General features: G+C 44.6%; 1 protein-coding gene across 3 annotated transcripts in view; it reads right to left on the reverse strand.

Moving 5' to 3' along the window:
• The window catches only part of XPO7 (exportin 7), a 46,887-nt gene that overhangs the window by 4,870 nt on the left and 19,828 nt on the right, over positions 1-22,189 (reverse strand). For all 3 annotated transcript variants that reach the window (XM_075207149.1, XM_075207150.1, XM_075207151.1), the window contains 20 exons: positions 22,054-22,127; positions 21,833-21,952; positions 21,454-21,600; positions 20,003-20,175; positions 19,628-19,821; positions 13,695-13,800; positions 7,372-7,507; positions 7,092-7,165; positions 6,912-6,995; positions 5,749-5,809; positions 4,429-4,537; positions 4,240-4,346; positions 2,902-2,990; positions 2,405-2,512; positions 2,087-2,169; positions 1,766-1,980; positions 1,209-1,347; positions 977-1,137; positions 316-414; positions 61-188 (listed from right to left, as the gene is read on the reverse strand). In XM_075207149.1, the coding sequence (XP_075063250.1) occupies positions 61-188; positions 316-414; positions 977-1,137; positions 1,209-1,347; positions 1,766-1,980; positions 2,087-2,169; positions 2,405-2,512; positions 2,902-2,990; positions 4,240-4,346; positions 4,429-4,537; positions 5,749-5,809; positions 6,912-6,995; positions 7,092-7,165; positions 7,372-7,507; positions 13,695-13,800; positions 19,628-19,821; positions 20,003-20,175; positions 21,454-21,600; positions 21,833-21,952; positions 22,054-22,127 (2,407 nt within the window). The remainder of the gene's footprint in view (positions 1-60; positions 189-315; positions 415-976; positions 1,138-1,208; positions 1,348-1,765; positions 1,981-2,086; positions 2,170-2,404; positions 2,513-2,901; positions 2,991-4,239; positions 4,347-4,428; positions 4,538-5,748; positions 5,810-6,911; positions 6,996-7,091; positions 7,166-7,371; positions 7,508-13,694; positions 13,801-19,627; positions 19,822-20,002; positions 20,176-21,453; positions 21,601-21,832; positions 21,953-22,053; positions 22,128-22,189) is intronic.

Genomic DNA, 22,189 nt, shown 5'->3' on the forward strand with positions numbered 1-22,189 from the left:
ATCCATTGCTCAGACACAGATGTTCCCTTACAATACTAAATGCATGGACACACAACTAACCTGTCTCTGTTTTTGGTGAGTAAATTCCCCTCAATTCCTTCCATTAAGTTCTCGAAGCAGAGGTGCATGGCTTGTTGTTTCTCGGGGGGCTGACTGCTGACAATGCTTCTCCGGAGGTCCGAGAAATACTAATAAGACACATAATTGAAGATGGCAGAACATGTGAGGGAAAGACCAGCCGTAAGCACTGTACAGACTGGTGAGCCTGAGTGAGAGGACAGAGTTGTGGGTTGTTATTGGTTATAAAGTCATTACCTTCTCATTGAGGAGGATCAGGCCCAGTAATGGTCTGCTCATTGACCACTGATTTCGACAGTCTTCAAAGATAATTATGTTCAGAACCGTGGAGAGCATCTGTTCGTGGAAAGGAATGAGAAAATGTGATAATATAAGGAAACCCTTTTTGTAATGCAAGTTCCTCCACCACCTACTGATTACAACTATGGCAGAAGCCCCTCATCCAGGACCCTAACATTACCCTGACTAAAGCATGCAGAATGGTGTTGGTGAAGAGGAAAATAATTTGAATGCAGGACAAAGCAGACTGAGATGTCACTGGATGGTCATGGCACAGTCCAATCAGGTGCCGTCAACACCCAGATATGTCATCATTAACATTTATTTATATAGCGCCAGCAAATTCCGTAGCACTTTACAATTGGGAAAAAACATTAATAAAATAATACTGGGTAATACATACAGAGAGAGAGGTAAGAGAACCCTGCTCACAAGCTTACAATCTATGGGTATGTCCTGCTCCACTTTTGATTTGCTCTAGCGCACTCATAGTCCATTCTGCAAACTGCAGCCAGTGATATACTGGTAATGAGGAAGTTATCAGGTTGGTATCACCAAACAAATTAAAACCGACTACTTAACATAACAACCCAGCCAAGAACTGAATGAGAGGCGTCACCTGCTGGATCATCTCCGGGTGCTGCTGCATTATGTGCAGGAAGCGCTCGCTCTCTTGCGGTGGGGGTGCGCCCCGTTTCTTACCACTGCGGGACAGCTGCTTGAAGAGGTATGTGACTATGTGGTCCAAACAGGAGCAGCAGCCTGTACACACCATTGTGTCTGTGGAGATGGAACACATCATTAATGGCCGGAACACACCCGACAGGGTCACTAGGGAGCCACCTACTCACCCAGAGCTGTGAGCCCCTCAGAGATGGAGGACAGAATGTACATGATTACACGTGGCTCCAGGCTGGCGATGAAAGACATGTGATCCTGAGTCAGCACCTCCAGGAGCGAGTAGTAGGACTGACTGAGCTTGGGGTAATCCTACAACAGAGGAACACTTGGTAAAGCGCTGTACAGGTTTAACACGGATATCACTTCTCTGGCTTTGTTACTGCAACACGTTTGAGTAAGGTGACCTATACTTATGCTTTTACAATCACGACAATGTAATTTAAATGGACACAAACAAAAAGGCTGTAAGATATAACGAGAGTGTTCGAACAATCATCTCTTGAAAGGAACACTCAATGTTATAATCCCATACACAGCAATACATCTAACCGAGCTTGAAGTAATCTTGTAAACACAAAGGAATATGATATAAATCCATACACAGTAATATGACTGCCCGATATTGGGGTGGACATGTTACATGTTGTAACCCTTTATATTGTAGAACATTGAGTGCTGTAAGGAAGGGCTATATGTAATAACACACATAGATTTGCAGTGTAATTACCAGCAGATCACTGTGTGGCACAGACAGCAGGAGCTTGACAAAGGTCTGAAGAGCATTATCCAGAGCTTCATCACCGTACAGGCGGAAAACCCCAAAGTTGACATAGCTACCACTGAGAGCAGCTTTTAGCACCGAGAAACATATGGAGATTCCCTTCAACTTCAGAACATACAGCTGCTCCTTAGGAAGCTCACCCAGGGTCAGGATCCGGTTACCTGATGGTGAAAATGGAAAACCATAAATGTACACAGATACCTTTCTCCCTGGAAGAATCACTGGTATGCTCAAGGGAAAGCAGGAAGAATCCTATTTATTGAATACCATAGGTTGTGATCATTTTACTGGTCTCTCGGAACAGAAGAATGCCATTAGGAGACGAGACATCAAATTGTAGCCTCTGTGACCTGCAGGGGAAGAAGACAAAGCCACAGTTGGCTCGAGAAGGATGGAAAAAGGCAGGAGTGTGCAGAGAATGAGAACGGCAGATACGAAGTATTAATGAAAGGGAAATAAGATTACAGAAATAGTGACTGAGCGGCATAGTTATGAAGGTCATGTAGAATAAAAAGAATTAATGTGACAAATAAATCAATGAGTGCATTTAGGGATGAGTGAATGTTGATGAAAAGAAAGACAAACCTGTTGTGTACCAGCTCTGCCATGAGTTTGAGGATCGGTGTGGTACAGGCCGGGTCATGAAACCAAAGTTCTAGAGCTCTCTGCAGGATGGGCATGTAAGCTGGGTATCTGAGGAGGGCTAAGGAGTAACATGGAGCATGTCCTCAACTTCCATCACTATCACACATGACTTAATTAGCACCCAGAAGCACCCATCACCCTCCTTTTTCCCCTTGCCCTACCGCTTACCTTGTATGTGGACAGACAGAAAGAAAGAAGGCACCACAGGAGTGTCGTGCTCTTGTGGTATTATACATTCTGAGATACCCCCTGTATATACACAAGCACCTTACAAACACTGGGCATATACCAAAGGCAGCAACCAATCAGTGGTGTTTCTGAGCTTAATAATGGAATTCAAGGTGGACAGGAAGACAGTAAAGGAGCATAAATCAGTCATATGTGTCATCAATGCATGAATATTGTGCCAAGAGACAGCACATACGCTTTCAGGATACATCCAATCAAACAGCATCATGAAGCTACTCTTCGCATTGAATGCAAAGGCGATTCCTCTCAGGTCTCTCACCAATCCTACCAGACTCCTCTAGAGAAAGAAGAGAAGCGTGTTAAACTCTAGCTTTAAATCTTCTTTATAACAGCCCAACTAAAACACATTCATTTGCTCTAGTCACTGGAGACTGTCACTGGTGTATATATCACATTTAGACATTTCTCTGGTCTGTATGTCAGTGTATACGATGCAGTCTCCAGTGTATATATCACATTTATACAATAGGACATTTCTCTGGTCTGTATCTCAGTATATAGGACGCAGTCTCCAGTGTATATATCACAGTTATACAATAGGACATTTCTCTGGTCTGTATCTCAGTATATAGAACGCAGTCTCCGGTGTATATATCACAGTTATACAATAGGACATTTCTCTGGTCTGTATCTCAGTATATAGGACGCAGTCTCCAGTGTATATATCACATTTATACAATAGGACATTTCTCTGGTCTGTATCTCAGTATATAGGACGCAGTATCCAGTGTATATATCACATTTATACAATAGGACATTTCTCTGGTCTGTATCTCAGTATATAGGACACAGTCTCCAGTGTATATATCACATTTATACAATAGGGCGTTTCTCTGGTCTGTATCTCAGTATATAAGACACAGTCTCCAGTGTATATATCACATTTATACAACAGGACATTTCTCTGGTCTGTATCTCAGTATATAGGACGCAGTCTCCAGTGTATATATCACAGTTATACAATAGGACATTTCTCTGGTCTGTATCTCAGTATATAGGGCGCAGTATCCAGTGTATATATCACATTTATACAATAGGACATTTCTCTGGTCTGTATCTCAGTATATAGGACGCAGTATCCAGTGTATATATCACATTTATACAATAGGACATTTCTCTGGTCTGTATCTCAGTATATAGGACGCAGTATCCAGTGTATATATCACATTTATACAATAGGACATTTCTCTGGTCTGTATCTCAGTATATAGGACACAGTCTCCAGTGTATATATCACATTTATACAATAGGGCGTTTCTCTGGTCTGTATCTCAGTATATAAGACACAGTCTCCAGTGTATATATCACATTTATACAACAGGACATTTCTCTGGTCTGTATCTCAGTATATAGGATGCAGTCTCCAGTGTATATATCACATTTATACAATAGGACATTTCTCTGGTCTGTATGTCAGTATATAGGACACAGTCTCCAGTGTATATATCACATTTATACAATAGGGCGTTTCTCTGGTCTGTATCTCATTATGTTTTTATCATTTACGTTAACTCATTTCTCATTACCTTGGCTTCCTGCTCATTGAAATTGTTGCTGTTGAACATTTGAGCCATTGACTCAAAGGCGGCAGTAAGGGGCATCATGAACTGAGAAAACTGTTCTTCGTCCTCGCCTAAAAACAGAAGCCAGATGGTGACAAATGTACGACAAACAGAATCTACATTGATACCCAGTGTTTAATCGCATAGTAATACCTAAATCCACCATAAGGAGGCGTCCTAGTGCAGTGTAAAAGGTGGTCCGGCAGCGCATGTCTGACAGGTTGGACTGGCTGTTGATTCCCAGGAAAGAGAAGTGCTCACTCTGTAACACAGTACATTGTCATACAGCAGGAGTGTATGATACAGATTGTCATTGCCTAACGTAGCATCGATTTATGCGATGATATACATGGGTGGTTTAACTGCAGAACCAATTGTGGGTGCCTCCCTGAATGGAATATTAGATCGCTCATATCATTAAGGACATCAGAGGGAAGAAAGTCAACAGATGAAAAGTACTGTGGCTCTGACCTCTACGGAGACTGAAGCAGTGAAAAGAACAAGTCAGCTATAACTTGCTAACCACTGTACCAACACCAAGTGACTGGTTACTGTAGCCAAACATCAGATAACATAACAGCACAGTACTCCTACTGCATCCACAGAATACCAGACATCTTAGTGAAGATTGACTGGAGCCATTTCTATCTTCAATACTTCTGGTAGTTGGAAAGGAAAAGGTTTTGTAGTCCTGGAGCATCAACTAAGCGCAGGAAACAGCAGCAGTGACCTTCTCCTGAATGCCTGGAGTCCGGTTAATGTGGTACCCATGGATTAGCTAGCTGAGGGAATGTGGCATCATTGCAGAAATACAAATGTGGAGGTCTTTTAAGGGGATGTATTATTCAGCTGTGTAAAATTAAAAGCAATTGAACTCTGAACCCGTAAAAGTAGTCGGAGACTTATTTTACAAGGACATTTCTAAAGCCAGAATGTCTGTGCGAGGTGTGGCACATTGTTTCACTTTCAAAAATGACCTTTATTACCTCTGTCATGGGCAAGTGGTATGTGGGTAGCCCTCTCCTCAGGAAAAGAAGGTAAAACTGGTTAGCTAAGTGTTTAGTTTAGGGTGGTGGCAGACCAGGAGCTATTAACTCCTTATTGACCAATGTACTACTGCTGGAGGTCCTACACCCCTACAGTAGCTGTAACCATCAGTATTACTGATTATACTTATTGTCTTTACTCATAAGGAAATTTGAACCAAAATTCCACAATCAGCTTCCAGTCTGCAGGTGTCAGTTACTGTCTAGATAACAAGAGTCTGACACATGGCAGTGCAACCAGCGATAGCTTCAGGCTACGAAACACAACAATGCTACAAATGTGCAGATATCTGGACAGATTCATCACACAGCAATTTTTTAAATACCGTCAGATACAAAACTATTATGTCAAAGTAACAGGTCAAACTTCTGGAAATACCAAAATCAGGAACCTTGTTCCTGCACACTCCCTGCGCGTTACACTTACTGTGTGGTTGTTTAACATGAACTGGACCGCGCTGAGTTTCACCAGTTTCCTGACACTGCTGTATGTGCGAGGGGTTAAGGAGAAAGACGGAAGACATAGAAGACCCACCAATAGCCACATCATAGGCCTAAAACATTAATAGGACTTTGTGCTTTTCAGTAAAGTTTTGGTCTTGATAACCTTTTCTAAATGTCTGATAGAACCCTGTAATCAGGACTAGATTCTCCACTCTTCCCCATTTCACAATTAAAAATAGGTCTCTCCTTTCCCTTCACTGAAATAAAGTCAGTACTTGGCAACTCCAATTTAAATAAATTTCAAATTCTTCCCCAAAGTGAAATGGTGCTACATTAATCCACCTGCCCCTCCCAATTTCTTGTCCCCATTTATAAAAAAATATGTGCCTGCTCCACTTATTAACTTTGTTAAAACAGCACAGACTAGTACTGGATCTGGCAGCAGCGACATGAGTTGTACAGTGAAGTGTCACATTACTAACATCAGTGGTTTTGAGCCAAGCCCTCAAGGCACCATAACTCTGCATGTTATGTGACTCTCCCGGGATGGATGTACCAAATTGGTAGGTCCAGTGAGAACTCCTTCATGAGGAGATCCATAAAACGTGTCCCGTTACTGTGCCGTGACGACAGGGCAGAGAACCACTTCTCGACATAAAAAGCAGCACCAGTTACAAGTTATCAAATTTATGTTCCATTAACTAAATAGCAAGAAAATACTGGTTACATTCCCAATAATCTGATTTATGCAACTTGAAAATCTGGTCCCACCATGCTGCAATATCAGAGTGCTCGAAATCAATGTCATCTTTACTGGGAATGACAGAAAATCTGAAGAGGAGTGCCATTAGCCTATGTGCCATCATTCCACCACACGAGCGGGCAGTGGTGAAGTCAAAAGTAATATTGTTATGTCACCCGAGAGAACAGCCGAGTGTGTGGCCAATTAAACCTGGGTCTTGTTGCTCAACTCTCAAACTGTGCAACCGAATTGGCCTGTTTGTAGGCACCTTAAGAAAGCAGACTGTTACACTAAGATACCTCCAACTGGGTTCACTACACCTCCCAGAGACACAAGATGCTACTGTCAGTCTACCACTATATCATGGTGTTACTCTGCACTAATCCACCCCACAGTGTTCAGGATATCCTATGGACAAGTCATTCAGCAGCTGCAGAGTCTTCGACGTGATAGGTTCACAGCGACCCCAGTACTTGAGATTGGTGATTCTGTGTGAAAGACAAGGGAACGTGTTAATGCTCCTCACTTACAGAAAACGTTCAACGAACTTGAGAATGGGCACAATGGATGGTCATGAGTCTCACATTTTACCGATGAAGATACTCAGCACCATAGTTTCATCATTCAGACCCAACACTTCTGAAAGACGCCGGTAAAGCTGGAGTGGAGGGAATGAAGCAGAGATCAGTAAATAAACAGGATATGTAAATTAGTGTACAGTTTTCAGTCTGTGAACCATGACACGTTCTCCAGGCAATACACATTCATTCCTCCAGCACCACCTAACAATGTCCAGCCTGCGCCAACCTTCTCAGTAACACCCCATGCTCTCCATTACAGTCAGACACAGACCACCCCACTTACCTTGGATGACTTCTGCACTTGATCCCCAATGTATATTTTCCTGAATTGCTCAAAGAAACTGAGCATGGAGAGTTCCAGCTTCTCATTGCCAGCCTGTGCCAGGCGAGAGTCTGTGAGGTTCATCAGCTGCAGCACTCTGCCAAGGGGCAAGGGTAATAGATTAGTATCACCGTCACAGTGCAGCCCTTCACTCCTGGACGCACCGTGAAGAACACCACCAATATATAATCATCTTGGGTGCAAAATAGCGTATTTATAAAATTATAACATTCCGTCTGGGGGGCCCTTTTAATTATCGACTAAAAACAGAGCAAGGTAAGAAAACATGTGCCAGTATCGGCCGTTATTGGTGTGCAGATGTGTAATGTGTTTGGCACAACTTTCCTTTGTATCAAACATACCTGAAGTATCAGCAAATTGCTGAACACCACATAGGCGCCCACTTTGTATTGCATACACTTCAATTAATCCAGTACCCCCTAGCTGATAGAGCAGCATTGTATAATGTAAAATATCCTCCTTCTGTTAATGAATAGATCACTTATTGGGCAGACCTGAAAAGGGCTCCAGTTAATAGTTACAGTACCTAGGTATTATAGATGGTACATAGACAACGGGTTTACAGAGTAGAAATCAATGCCGTGTTATGTACATGAGATCCTGTCTTTATGTTGCCCTGCTTATTTCATCACATTATCAGTTTTGCTTTACATCTCTATCCAAACTAACTGAACTGACATTCTTAAGTATTCATATTAATACAACGTTGGCTTCAGCTGTGAGTACCAGTATTAGGAGTCAGAGGCTACTATTACACTGGCTAGTTATTCACCGCTATTCCACCATTATTGACCAATCCCAATATGTATGGTTTCAGCCATAATACACGTACACAGTAACACAACATATATCCCTAAAACCGTGTTTAAATAGTCGTGTTAAAACCACCCCCTCAGTTCAACCCAATGGCTTCAGCGGTCATTCTTTGGGACAAGGATGTCACCATTACGACAGACAAAGCTATCCCTAGTTACTAGACCAGACCAACAAGCAGCTACTACAGTGTCCGGGAGAATCAGAGAGAATACAAAGAGTGGAATGGCTGAATAAGTCAGATCTGGAGCTAAAACGGGACTTGTTACATATATAGAAAATATTAATCACTAGAACTGGCTCTAATTAGGCCATAGAGTAATGAACTTTGTTAGCGGTATTAATTAGCGGCTTTCAATTTACAAATTCAATATCAATATAATATCCATACTTAAAATAATGGCAAAATAATAAATACGTATAGAAAACTGCAAATTTGACATTTTTTTTTTTACATAAATCCAATAAACCATTGTTTTAGAATGTCCTCCTATAACTCGACTTTGTAAAATCTCTGTTGGGGGAATGGTCCATGTTCTTCATGTAACACGTAAATTGTAATTCATCGATAGCAGCTAAAGGAATAAAAGAAGATAAAAAGACCACAACAACATATCTTTCAACCAACCATACACACTTCATGAGTGTTATGCTGTCAGGTCCTGTCATCAACTTACAGAACTGATGGCACAGGTCTTCACCTATAGCAGCCGCCTTTCCCATAGAGCTTGATGTGCTCACAGGTACTCGGACGACCCCAGGACTTAACTCTAATGTAGTGTACGTTGATGCGCAAGACCACAGCGAACAGGAAGGAGGAGCCAATCCGAAACATAGTGAGGAGTAAAGAGGCAGGTCTAGGTCAGGGGGTCCAAAGCAATCAGGACGGTCAGGAATAAGAAATAAGGTCAGGGCTGGTGGCATACAGAAAAATCCAGAAAACAGGTTTAAAGGTCAGGCAATCAGCAATCCAACAGAGACCAAGAAACGAGCCAAGGGTCACAACGAAAAGGTCAATCCAGAGAATAGCAAGGCACACAGTACACATGAACAGGTCAGCAACAGGAATCCAGAAGCTATAACCGGCAGGGGCTAAGCCCTCTCTGTCCTAAATACACAAACTGACCAATGGTAGTTAAGGGAGGGGAGTGCACTAATGAGCCTCCGATAGTGTGCTTAATTAATGAGCATCTTTTGCGCATGTGCCCGGCTAGCCCAGATGCCAGGACGCGGCACTGCTCACAGAAGCATCCCAGTCGTTGCCAGGGCAACGACTGATATGGAGTCCCGTAAGGGATGGCCCGGCTGTCGCCATGGCAGCTGGGACACAGGTTGAAGCGGGCAGCTGTGAACCGCCACTCCTAACAGTATCCCCCCTTTAGGAGGGGTTAAGGATCCGCAACACCCTGACTTCTTGGGAAATTGTTTGAAGAATTTCTTGATCAGTGTATCCGTGTGTAGGTACTTCCGCGAAATCCAAGCTCGTTCCTCTAAGCCACGATTCTTCCACTGAACCAAGAAATGGACCTGGCTGAAGACGTCTGAATTGATTCGAGTAGAATACAGGTTTGACAAGAGGACAGTGAAATGTGTTCAGGATTCTCAGAGAACGAGGATGTTTTAACCTGAAGGCCACAGGATTAAGTTGGTTGATGATAGAGAAGGGTCCAATGAGCTTAGGCCCAAGTTTTTTTTACAAGGCTGTCTGAGCCTTATGTTGCAAGTAGAAAGCCAGGCTTCCTGAACCACTTTCAAGGAACAATTTCTATGATGACGATCAGCAAATGACTTTGAATGAAACGAGGCCCGTCTCAAGGAAGACAATTTCTTTCCAGATGATTTTAAGATTCAAAGCCATAGAACGTATTTCAGGAAGACCAGAAGGACCAAGTGAAGACAAGGCATTGGGATTTAGCATGGAACCCAAAATTGCAATAAAACGTTGAGGTGCGAGTAGAGGAATAGAATGAGTTACTATATGCAAATTCTGCCCATGGTAACAAAGATGACCAATTGTAATTCTGAAGTGTACAAACGTAAGAATTGTTCCAGGGACTGATTAACCATCTCCGTCTGACTGTGGGTGGTAAGTAGATGAAAGGCCGATATTGATCCTGAGGAGTGCACAAAAAGATTTCCAAAACTGTGCAACAAACTGAGAGCCATGGTCAGAAACAATGTCAGTGGGAATGCCATGGAGCCGAAAGATATGCTGGACAAAGAGTAAGGCTAAGCTCTGTGCACTGGGAAGTCTAGTCAAGGGGATAAAATGGGACATTTTATCAAATCGATCAACGACTACCCATATAGTGTTGTGCCCCGCAGAATATGAAAGGTCTACAATGAAATCCATAAACAAGTGTGTCCAAGGATTTGAAGGAATAGACAGCGGCACACGCTGACCTGCAGGGCACACCTCCTCCTGGAAATCTTGTTCTTAGCACAGTTCCCACAAGACAGAACGAAGTTTCGAACATCTGAAAACAAGGAAGGCCACCAGACAGAGCGTGAAAGAATCTCCATGGTCTTGGAGATAAAGGGATGTCCAGCGGTCTTGCTCTCATGACCTTCAGAGAAAACAGCTATTCTTAGGTGGACTGGGACAAACAGGCGGTTTGCCGTGGGTTTCTGCAGGTGCCAACTTTTGAAATATGCAAAGAGTTTCTCCCAAGTCTTGGGTTAGTCCAGCATGAATAATGGTAGGTGGAATAATAGGCGGAAACAGGTACATGATGTGAAATTAAACTTCTGGATAATGCATCCACCTTAATATTCTTGTTTCCGGGCCTGTAGGAAATAGTGAAATGAAAACGGGTGAAAAAGAGCGCCCATCGGGCTTGTTTAGGACTCAATCGTTTTGCGTACTCAATGTACTGAAGGTTTTTATAATCGGTAATAACCAAGATAACATGAATAGCTCCTTCTAGCCAATGACGCCATTCTTCAAAGGCCCATTTGGGCCAAAAGTTCCTGATTGCCTACATCATAATTAGTCTATGGAACTAAAAATTTGCGGGAAAAGAATGCACAGGGGTTCAAACGGTTAGTACGAGTCTCCTTCTGGGAAAGGATAGCCCCGGCTCCTTTATCAGAGGCATCAACCTCCAAAACAAAATGGAAATCCGGATTAGGGTGTCTAAGGACTGGAGCAGAGACAAATGCCGTTTTGAGGGCTCAAAGAGGTTATCGCCTCAAAAGGACCACCTACTTGGATGCTAATTCTGAGAAACCTTGAATAAATCTCCGACAATAATTTGCAAAGCCCAAGAACCACTGGATGGCTTTAAGATTGTTTGGTTGTACCCACTCCAGGATCACTTGGACTTTACTTGGATCTATAGAGAACCCAGCAGGGGAGATTATGTACCCCAGAAAGGATACCTTCTGTACCTCAAATTCACATTTCTTAAAGTCGGCGAAGAGATGTTGGTCCCAAAGTTTTTGTAGAACCAGTTTAACATGGAGCCGATGTTGTGACAAAGACTGTGAATATATCAAGATATCATCCAAGTATACAACAACAAATTTACCAATAAAATCATGCAGTACTTTGTTAATGAGATCTTGGAATACAGTGGGTGTATTACAAAGACCAAACGGCATGATTAAGTATTTATAATGGCCAGAATGCGTGTTGAATGCCGTTTTCCACTCATCCCCTTCTCTAATACGGATAAGTTTATATGCTCCACGCAGATCAATCTTGGCAAAGATGGTGGCAGTCTTCAACTGATCAAATAACACTGAGATGAGGAGAAGAGGATAGGTGTTTTTAAATGTAATCGATGCAGGGATGTAGCCCATCGTCTTTTTTTTTTTATATACGAAGATGCATCAGGCTCCTATTGGTGACCTAGAAGGTCTAATAAAGCATTTTCGCAGATTTTCCTCCATATACTCTTCCATGGCCTTGGTTTCCAGACTGAAGAGTCCTTACAACCTTCCTTTGGGCAGCTTAGATCCGGGAATTAACTCAATGGCACAATTAAAGTCACGATGTGGAGGCAGAGTGTTAGCTGTTTTGTTTTGAGAACATCTCCCCAAATTCATGGTACTGCGGAGGAAGCTGTTCTGTAGAAGGCTGCTACACCCGGGGGGACAAAGACAGACAGGCCTGGGAACAATAAGCTCCAATGCGTAATTTCCCCTTTAGCCCAATCCACTCCAGGGCTATGGAGATAGAGCCAAGGATGGCCAAGTATTAAAGACACAGACGGGCAATTGATGAGGTTGAAGGACAGTTTCTGAGTGAAGGGCTCCAACTGTTAACTGCAGTGGGGATGTTTAAAAAGAAATCTTGCCGCCTGGCAACGGACCTCCGTCTAGGCCACATACAGTAAAAGAAGAATCAAGTCTCATGCAAGGAATCCCAGAGGAATGGGCAAATCAGTTGTCCAGAAAGTTACCTGCGGCACCACTATCCACAAAGGCCGAAACAGCAACGGTATGTGAACCAGGAGTGATATGTGCAGGGTCCAAGAACGCATTTTTGGAAGAGATAATCAGCAGACCTAGGTGAACTTCGCCCTCATTCCCTAGGCCTGTTCTTTTCCCGATTTGTTAGGACAGGAGCGGGGGAAAAGTGACCACAGTAAAGACAGAGGATTTGAGTCCTCTTCTGTTTATTTCCTCTGGCACCCAATTGCATAGGCTCTTCAGTGTCCATTGGAGAAAGAGATAAAAGCAGATGATGAACAAGAGGGCATTTCCTTCCCTGTCTCTCTCCCCTTGACTCGTCTGTCAATCTTTATGCTGAGTTGCATGAGGGTACAGGGGGTTGCAGAGGGAAGGGATTTGTCAGTTTTGATACATTAACAGTTAACCTGTTAAGTGCCAACTCCACTCTCACAACCCCATGGTAGCAGTATCCCCCAGATAGGAAGAAAGAGAAATCTTAAATATGGTCTCTTTGGTATTCCTCATTTAATAGCCACCCAATTTTAGAAAGCTATTTATTGCTATTGACTTCTTTAAACAGTAGTTCAAGCAGACCAGACAAGGTTTTAATGATCCTCGGCTCTGGAAAGGTTATCTGAACACTGTAGATTTCACTGGTACAATGAAGGGCAAGAGAGTTGCTATTTAGGGGGTTGATAATTCTATCTCCCCTGGTACAAACTGACGTATGTAGGAGCCCATTGCAGTCCCTCTGGTATATCTATATAGTAGCTGCAAACTAAAAATAAATATGGGCAAATACAAACTTCAAAAGAGAACACATTCATTGTGTGAAGAGCATTGGGTTTCTCTCATGCTCATGAAATCCACTGGCATCAGCTCTTTTTCATAAGGTGTACTACAATAAGGAGCCTCCAAATCTATATATATATAATCTGTGCTAATACATTAGTTTATCAAGATGCCCTCCTTGTTACCAGTTTACAATACTACCAGCATATTCTCCTTTAGGTAGCTTCTCAGATGAGCTTTAAAGTGTAGGTCATACGTACCGACAAACCAGTTCTCCATCCATAGCATCCTGCTCATCGGTGCTTGCAAAAGAGACCCTGCCTCCAATCACTGCGCCAATAATGTAAACCAGCCAAGTGAGCCGACCTGCAGAAAGAAAGGAGGAAAAATCAGAGTGCAAAAGAGATCAGCATAGAAGCCTGAGAGATGAGTGACAATATACAGACACTGGCACCATGCGAAGAAATGCAAAAAAAAAAAAAAAAAAAAGATACCTAAGGATAACTTACATATGGCACAAATAAAGCGTATTGTGTTGATTACAAGAAAATTGGATTTTTGGTATGTAAATTCCTCTTCTCACAATCCAAGGGGAATACTGGAGCACAATGGGCCGTCAGGAGGAGGGGTGGGGGTCGATTGGGTACTAATTACCAGGCCCTCACTGTTTTTTTCCCCCCGTTTTTTCTTTTACTGTGGGGCAGTTGCTTCGTTGGTTAGGGAGCAAGCTGCTGGAAAAAAAATACTCACGTGATAGCGGCGCCGGCGTCCCTCTCCCTCCTCCGATTGCACTAAATGCCGGCCGTGACATCACGTCACACCAGATATTCATTGAGGAGCAGTGCAGAGAGGAGCAAGAATACAGAAGAGAAAAGACAGAAGAGAGACGAGAAGAGGTGAAAAAAGCCAATACAATGGCAAGTAAAGGAACGAGTGACGAAGAGGGGGGGCAGCGCGGCACAGAGTGACGAAGAGGGGGGGGGGGCAGCGCGGCACAGAGTGACGAAGAGGGGGGGGGCAGCGCGGCACAGAGTGACGAAGAGGGGGGGGGGCAGCGCGGCACAGAGTGACGAAGAGGGGGGGGGGCAGCGCGGCACAGAGTGACGAAGAGGGGGGGGGCAGCGCGGCACAGAGTGACGAAGAGGGGGGGGGCAGCGCGGCACAGAGTGACGAAGAGGGGGGGGGCAGCGCGGCACAGAGTGACGAAGAGGGGGGGGGGGCAGCGCGGCACAGAGTGACGAAGAGGGGGGGGGCAGCGCGGCACAGAGTGACGAAGAGGGGGGGGCAGCGCGGCACAGAGTGACGGCACAGGGGGCTTGTGGCAATGCGTGTCTGTGTGACGGCACAGGGGGCTTGTAGCAATGCGTGTCTGTGTGACGGCACAGGGGGCTTGTGGCAATGCGTGTCTGTGTGACGGCACAGGGGGCTTGTGGCAATGCGTGTCTGTGTGACGGCACAGGGGGCTTGTGGCAATGCGTGTCTGTGTGACGGCACAGGGGGCTTGTGGCAATGCGTGTCTGTGTGACGGCACAGGGGGCTTGTGGAAATGCGTGTCTGTGTGACGGCACAGGGGGCTTGTGGCAATGCGTGTCTGTGTGACGGCACAGGGGGCTTGTGGCAATGCGTGTCTGTGTGACGGCACAGGGGGCTTGTGGCAATGCGTGTCTGTGTGACGGCACAGGGGGCTTGTGGCAATGCGTGTCTGTGTGACGGCACAGGGGGCTTGTGGCAATGCGTGTCTGTGTGACGGCACAGGGGGCTTGTGGCAATGCGTGTCTGTGTGACGGCACAGGGGGCTTGTGGCAATGCGTGTCTGTGTGACGGCACAGGGGGCTTGTGGCAATGCGTGTCTGTGTGACGGCACAGGGGGCTTGTGGCAATGCGTGTCTGTGTGACGGCACAGGGGGCTTGTGGCAATGCGTGTCTGTGTGACGGCACAGGGGGCTTGTGGCAATGCGTGTCTGTGTGACGGCACAGGGGGCTTGTGGCAATGCGTGTCTGTGTGACGGCACAGGGGGCTTGTGGCAATGCGTGTCTGTGTGACGGCACAGGGGGCTTGTGGCAATGCGTGTCTGTGTGACGGCACAGGGGGCTTGTGGCAATGCGTGTCTGTGTGACGGCACAGGGGGCTTGTGGCAATGCGTGTCTGTGTGACGGCACAGGGGGCTTGTGGCAATGCGTGTCTGTGTGACGGCACAGGGGGCTTGTGGCAATGCGTGTCTGTGTGATGGCACAGGGGGCTTGTGGCAATGCGTGTCTGTGTGATGGCACAGGGGGCTTGTGGCAATGCGTGTCTGTGTGATGGCACAGGGGGCTTGTGGCAATGCGTGTCTGTGTGATGGCACAGGGGGCTTGTGGCAATGCGTGTCTGTGTGATGGCACAGGGGGCTTGTGGCAATGCGTGTGTGTGATGGCACAGGGGGCTTGTGGCAATGTGTGTGTGTGATGGCACAGGGGGCTTGTGGCAATGTGTGTCTGTGTGATGGCACAGGGGGCTTGTGGCAATGTGTGTGTGTGTGATGGCACAGGGGGCTTGTGGCAATGTGTGTGTGTGTGATGGCACAGGGGGCTTGTGGCAATGTGTGTCTGTGTGATGGCACAGGGGGCTTGTGGCAATGTGTGTGTGTGATGGCACAGGGGGCTTGTGGAAATGTGTGTCTGTGTGATGGCACAGGGGGCTTGTGGCAATGTGTGTCTGTGTGATGGCACAAGGGCTTGTGGCAATGTGTGTCTGTGTGATGGCACAGGGGGCTTGTGGCAATGTGTATCTGTGTGATGGCACAGGGGGCTAGTGGCAATGTGTGTGTGTGATGGCACAGGGGGCTTGTGGCAATGGGGATTAATTTAAGATGGGGTGGTTTGGGGGCTATTGAATGTGGGGTGAGTTCGGAGAGAATGAGGTCTCTTTATTAAATGTGAGTATGAATTATTTAATGGCAGTGATAGTTACAGGAAATAAGTATTTTTATGAAAAGCAAATACTATTAATTGCTGGGACTGTTTGGAGGGATGGAAATAGGTTTATTTATTAAATGGGAATACTATTATTTTAATGTTGGGGCTGGAAGAAGGCCTAATTATTAATCGTGGGTGCTATTGATTTAACACGGGGACTGGTTGGAATTTTCTAAATGTACCCATTTTTTCTCCCAAATAGGGCCCCCAACATTACAGGACCCAGACAAGCCGCAACTAAAGAAATCTGCAGCCACAGGTGGTGAAAGTGACAAGAACAGGTAGGAGAGAGCAAAAGAGTGTGTGAAATGTTGATTCTAGTGGGACAATCCCAATTTTTGGTGAGTGTTCTGCCCAATGTAAGGGGCAGGCCAAGACTGAACTCTTTATATACCACACTATAGTGCTAGATGTCCTGAAAGTCAGGAGTGCTGGGACATATGTCACGCTCCAGCGAGCGGGCACTGCACCCTTGTGCCAATGATGTACACAACAATGTAGGTTTTCTTTCTGTAGGAGGGTGGCCTAGCGCTTTTCACTGGCTAGCTACGCCTCAATGATGCATAACCACGCCCCCACTACCACTTTTAGGCCACCACGTCCAATGTTTTTTTCAATGCTCAACTATGAAGTTGTTGTACTGGGGCCCTGAATTCCTCTGGCAGCCCAGATGAGGGTGCGAGTGGCCCTGGCACTTTAATTCTTGAATAGTCTAGCATCTGCCCCTTTATACCTCTATTGACCACAGTAATACTCCGTTCAATTAACTAAGCCCTAAAAGGAGCCTAACAAGTGAAACACCATGAACTCCCCGTGCCCAATACTGCTGATTACAGACCTTGTGGGCTCCACTCTGAACTTATCCACATAGATAGATGTTCAAAGACTAAGTTTAGGATTCCCCTCCTCTTTTCTTTTCTGGGACTGGAGAGATAACTCTGGAAGACAGAAGAGTCTGAATGACCTCTTTGAGGGCTATACTTTTTGTGAGTTCTCCTGGTGGAAATATCCCATTGGAGGGAGTCCCCACTCCCCTGAGATTTATTATATAGCCCCTTGAGACATGCATGAATAGCATCCTCTCAAAAGTATTCTGCCGCATCTCAGATGTGTTCTGAGAGCAGAAGCAACTCAGATCTGAGTCAGACTGACTGCAGACCCTACACAAGTTGACTAGTTCCCCGTTCCGCCGCCTTGCTGACCCAAGCCGAGGCCAGAGTGTGTTAGAATACAAACCCTACAGCTGAAAAGAATGACTTTTTTCTGTATATGCTGTCATGAAGTGGGATTGTGGTAGATCTGGATAGGTAGGCTACAGCGCGTCAAGCTTGGGAGAAGCTTCCCACATGTGTGTGTCCGCACTAGGAAGAGGGTACAACTGAAGCAGATCAGTTTCGACCAGGCTTTGCATAAAAGATCCTCTAATTGGGAATAAGATGGGAACGTTACCATCATCTTCTTATGATGTTTGAAGAATGATGTGGGCTAAACCACAGGTACCTCATTGCCCAGAATGCTCTGAACTTCTCAGATCGCCTTGGACACAGCCTCTACTCCCTGATAAGAAGAGGAACCTTCCTATGTCATGGAAGACGACTCTGGGTCAGAAATGTTCGACACCTCGCCTTCCTCCTGAGAAGAGAGATCTGAGGCAGAATCAGCCATGTAATGCAAGGTCGCTAGAAGCGGACAACTCCGGCCCTTAGAGATGCAGGCTGAATCTCTATCACCCACCTGGAGCATTTGCTCCAAAGTTGAGGACACATGACCTTACCCTGAACGGTCCTAGTCCTTTCCATAGAAACTGGAGAGGAGGAGATATGGTCTTTGTTGGGTCAATTCTGTAATGCCTGAACAATGGGCAGTGTCCAAACTGGTTCTCCCATTTCTGGTGGGCCACCCCCAGGCGAGCACGGGTACAGAGTCTCCGCTTCACACACCGGACACAGGGCCACTGCAAACTTTATACTGCCAATATAGTTACACTGTCTTCAGGGAGGGTGTAACGATAATAATCAACTTGTCCTGATAATAGTGCATCAATATAGTCTCCATTCCTATAGAGCAGGTATAGGCAGACAGAGCGATATAATTCTAGCTTTTTGGCACCCTAAACCATAGATTGAAATAACCCCCTAATTTGCTTGCCAAAGAGAGCGAAGGCCACTGAAGCAGACTGCTTTTAGAAAGTTTGAACCTCCCCCTGCGCTATTCTGAAATAGAGGATTAGTCCACTGTGGAGAGCCCCTTTGTCCTTTTCCAGCGCTGCACGGGGCAACCAGGCGATACCTTCTGGGCAATCTGGCTATCAACACCACCTTCGATTGAGTTGTTCTGTTCATCGTGCTGCCTGGGGCACCAGGATCAGGATTCACTGACAGAGTCCCATCCAAAGGAGGGGAATCAGATGTGATTGACAGAATACTCAGGCAGACCGCTTCTGTCAACCATGCCGCCGCACCTTGTGGCGCCGGAGACTTGACGTTAGAGGTCCACACAATAATATACATAAAATAAATACTCCACTTTGGTGGGGGCTGCTAAACACCCCATAAAAATGTGCCGGCTTGCTCAGGCGCTTCCTCTAAACTGGATATTACTCTAGTCAGTAGAGATATAGAGGTTGAGGAGCTTGTCCATTGAAGAATTCAAGTTCTAGAGCTCCACACACCTACACCCCATTGTACTCCAGTGTCTCTGATAGGATGTCAGAGAAAAGGGAATACTGGATTACTGCCAATGGAATGATCTAACTGCACCATATCTTAGCATTATACAGGGGATGACAGACAGGCTCAGTAGGCACACCCTAATATGGTAAATACATTGTTTTCATTACAGCCAGCTGAAGCTCCTCTGGCATCCTCAGGACAGTGTCAAGTGCACGTCATTAATTAGAAATTGCACTTATTTACTGTGACAACGCTTACCCCAAGTATGAATCTACACAATACATTTCTGAAAAGCAGGCCTGCCAAGCTGTCAGTCACTGTGTCTGCTCTGTTACAGAAGCACTTCACCTTGTCATATGCACAACCTGCTGCAGAGGAGTGTGAGGGAGCATGGTGAACTGATTTAGTAAAGAATAAATATTCCAAGGATATATATTCAGCTCTGTAATACATACGCCTTTGATATATATTGTCAAAGTCACTTTACTTGCCCCACAACAGCCCCCATAAACATACTAAGAGGGAAAAAATAAAGTTATCATTCTCCACTGAACACTGGTCCTCACCTTCCTGCACAGTCAGCTCCATGCTGGGAGCAGATCCACTCTGCAGAAGTTCCTGATAGGTTTGTGCTGATTGGTCGAATAGCTGCACTAGGAGAGCACAGGTCTTGTCATACTCGCAGCGACCAATGGTGGAAAGCTGATCCAGCTGCTGCTGTACCAGACCTGCATCTTCAAGGGGGTCTTCCAGCCCATCCCTGCAGAATCATGCAATTGGTTAGAATGTAACTCTGCCAAATGTAAACTCTATGCTGCCTTGTGACCAACTGGTGGTTATTGTGCCAAGTGGAGTTACTGGAGTCTAGCCAGCAATCTACGCCCTTTACAGGAAACCAGTGCTAGCATACATGCTTTATAGAAATGGACCGGTCCTCGTACCTGAGGATAATGTGCACAGACTCCAGACGAGAGGTGACGTAGGCTTTTGTCACCTCCGGTGTGTAGGTCTCCAGAAGATGAGGTTCTGTTGCCTTCACATAGGGCACAGACGCCGCAAGACGCTGCCACAAGCTCAGGAGGTAATGCACCGAATTGGGAGCAAATTCCCAGTGCTGTAAAAACAGAGGTATATTATTCAGATAGTAAAAATGTATTTGTTAAATTAAAAAAAAAAAAAAAAAGTTGCAAAATATGAACGTCTCCTGTTAGTCTTCTCTATGGTATGGAAGGCACTAAGAAGACTGTGTAACCGATATTAATACTGGAACATAGAAACACGACAAACAAGAAGTGCTTGTGGTGGGCTCCATTTGAATGTGACATTTTAGTTACACTATAAACAACAGGTCACATGTGTCCTGAGCAAAGTAATTTTCTGCCAGTGCAGTCACGTCACCCATGTAACTGGCTAGACTAATACGACCAGATTAAATTGGCAGCTATTGGTTACCCTACTGTTTTGGGCTGAAGATCTCAGCATGGGTTGATACTTCTCAGCAAAAAATACTGTGCAGCCCGTTTTGTGGCACAGTGCCACTTGCAACGTCCCTGCAAGATAACATGCTGCCCACTACTGGTGCCCAGGTTTATTTAACAATATCCTACACAATAGTTTGTAGCCTTATTTGCGGTATATTGGACCTTGAAAGTTAGAGAGAAAGAGAAGAAGTTATTTGGTAGGTGCACTGAGGCTTCTAATTGATATTAAATAAAATGTAACTTTTATTAAGTATTGATTAAAATAAGCGAAATATAATAAAATATACTAAAAACAAATGCTGTCTATATATATATATATCCTTCTTAATATGTGGACTTATGTATAGGTAGATTACTAGTATTACCACTAGCTATAATTGTGTATTGCTGGGTATTGCTATGTGTTAAAAAACACAGGGAAACCTCCCCACATTAAGCAAGTTCCACAATAGAATTAGCTAATTCTATTGTGGAACTTGCTTAATGTGGGGAGGTTTCCCTGTGTTTTTTCACACATAGCAATACACAATTATAGCTAGTGGTAATACTAGTAATCTACCTATACATAAGTCCACATATTAAGAAGGATATATATATATAGACAGCATTTGTTTTTAGTATATTTTATTATATTTCGCTTATTTTAATCAATACTTAATAAAAGTTACATTTTATTTAATATCAATTAGAAGCCTCAGTGCACCTACCAAATAACTTCTTCTCTTTCTCTCTAACTTTCAGTGTAATATAAGTTAAGGTAGCACCCCATATCGATACAATTTTGATATAAAGGACTTCATGGGTAGTAAGCTTCTAAATATATGATTTAGTGCGACAGTATCTCCTATCTCTAAGGTACATTGGACCTTATAAGAATCACAAGAAACTGAAACAAAGAATTCAATGTGTACCTGAAGACTGGTGACTGTGAAGTTAGCAATGAGTCTGATGACTTCGGGGTAATTCTCCACCTTGACTAGCTCTCCTAACTGGTAGTTACTCTTCAGTCGGGCCAGCAAGCGGCAGAACTCATGGTAATTATTGGGGTCAGACAGGCTCTGTAGGAGGAAATACAAAAGTCAATGGATCATTAGCAGTTTGGATTACACTACTGGCAGCAATTGAACACAGAGACACAAGTGTCCCCAAGTTCTTGAGAACATTCTTCTACATGGACAGTATTTGGTGAAGAGATACTAAATTTCTGATAACAGTAAATCTGAGCTGGGTACATGATTAATGGGATGCACTCAGTTTAACCCAATGACACACAATCCTTCACACACTTACTTGGGGATTTTCTAAAATTCTCTTCACTCCGTCCACCAAGTGAGAGAGGAACTTGGCTCTTTCTGCATTATTAAATAAGGAGCGCCGAACTGAGGCAATCTGTACCAGACATGAGAGGACCTGTGGGGAGGATACAAAAACCTTACAACGGTCATATCACAGAAGTTATTTGAGAAAGAATGTGAAAAGACAAATACAATACAATCCCCTAATGCACTCACCAGTGGGGAGAAGTTGGGAGGAATGGAATGATACAAGTCAAAGAAGAGCTGTAGTGTGGACGAGTCCAGGAAAGCTGTGGAGACAAAGCAGGTGACATGAGAACGATGGACCCTTGTGGTAGCATCTCTTAAGGTC

This window comes from Mixophyes fleayi, chromosome 4, assembly GCF_038048845.1.
Source record: "Mixophyes fleayi isolate aMixFle1 chromosome 4, aMixFle1.hap1, whole genome shotgun sequence".
Classification (NCBI taxonomy): domain Eukaryota; kingdom Metazoa; phylum Chordata; class Amphibia; order Anura; family Limnodynastidae; genus Mixophyes; species Mixophyes fleayi.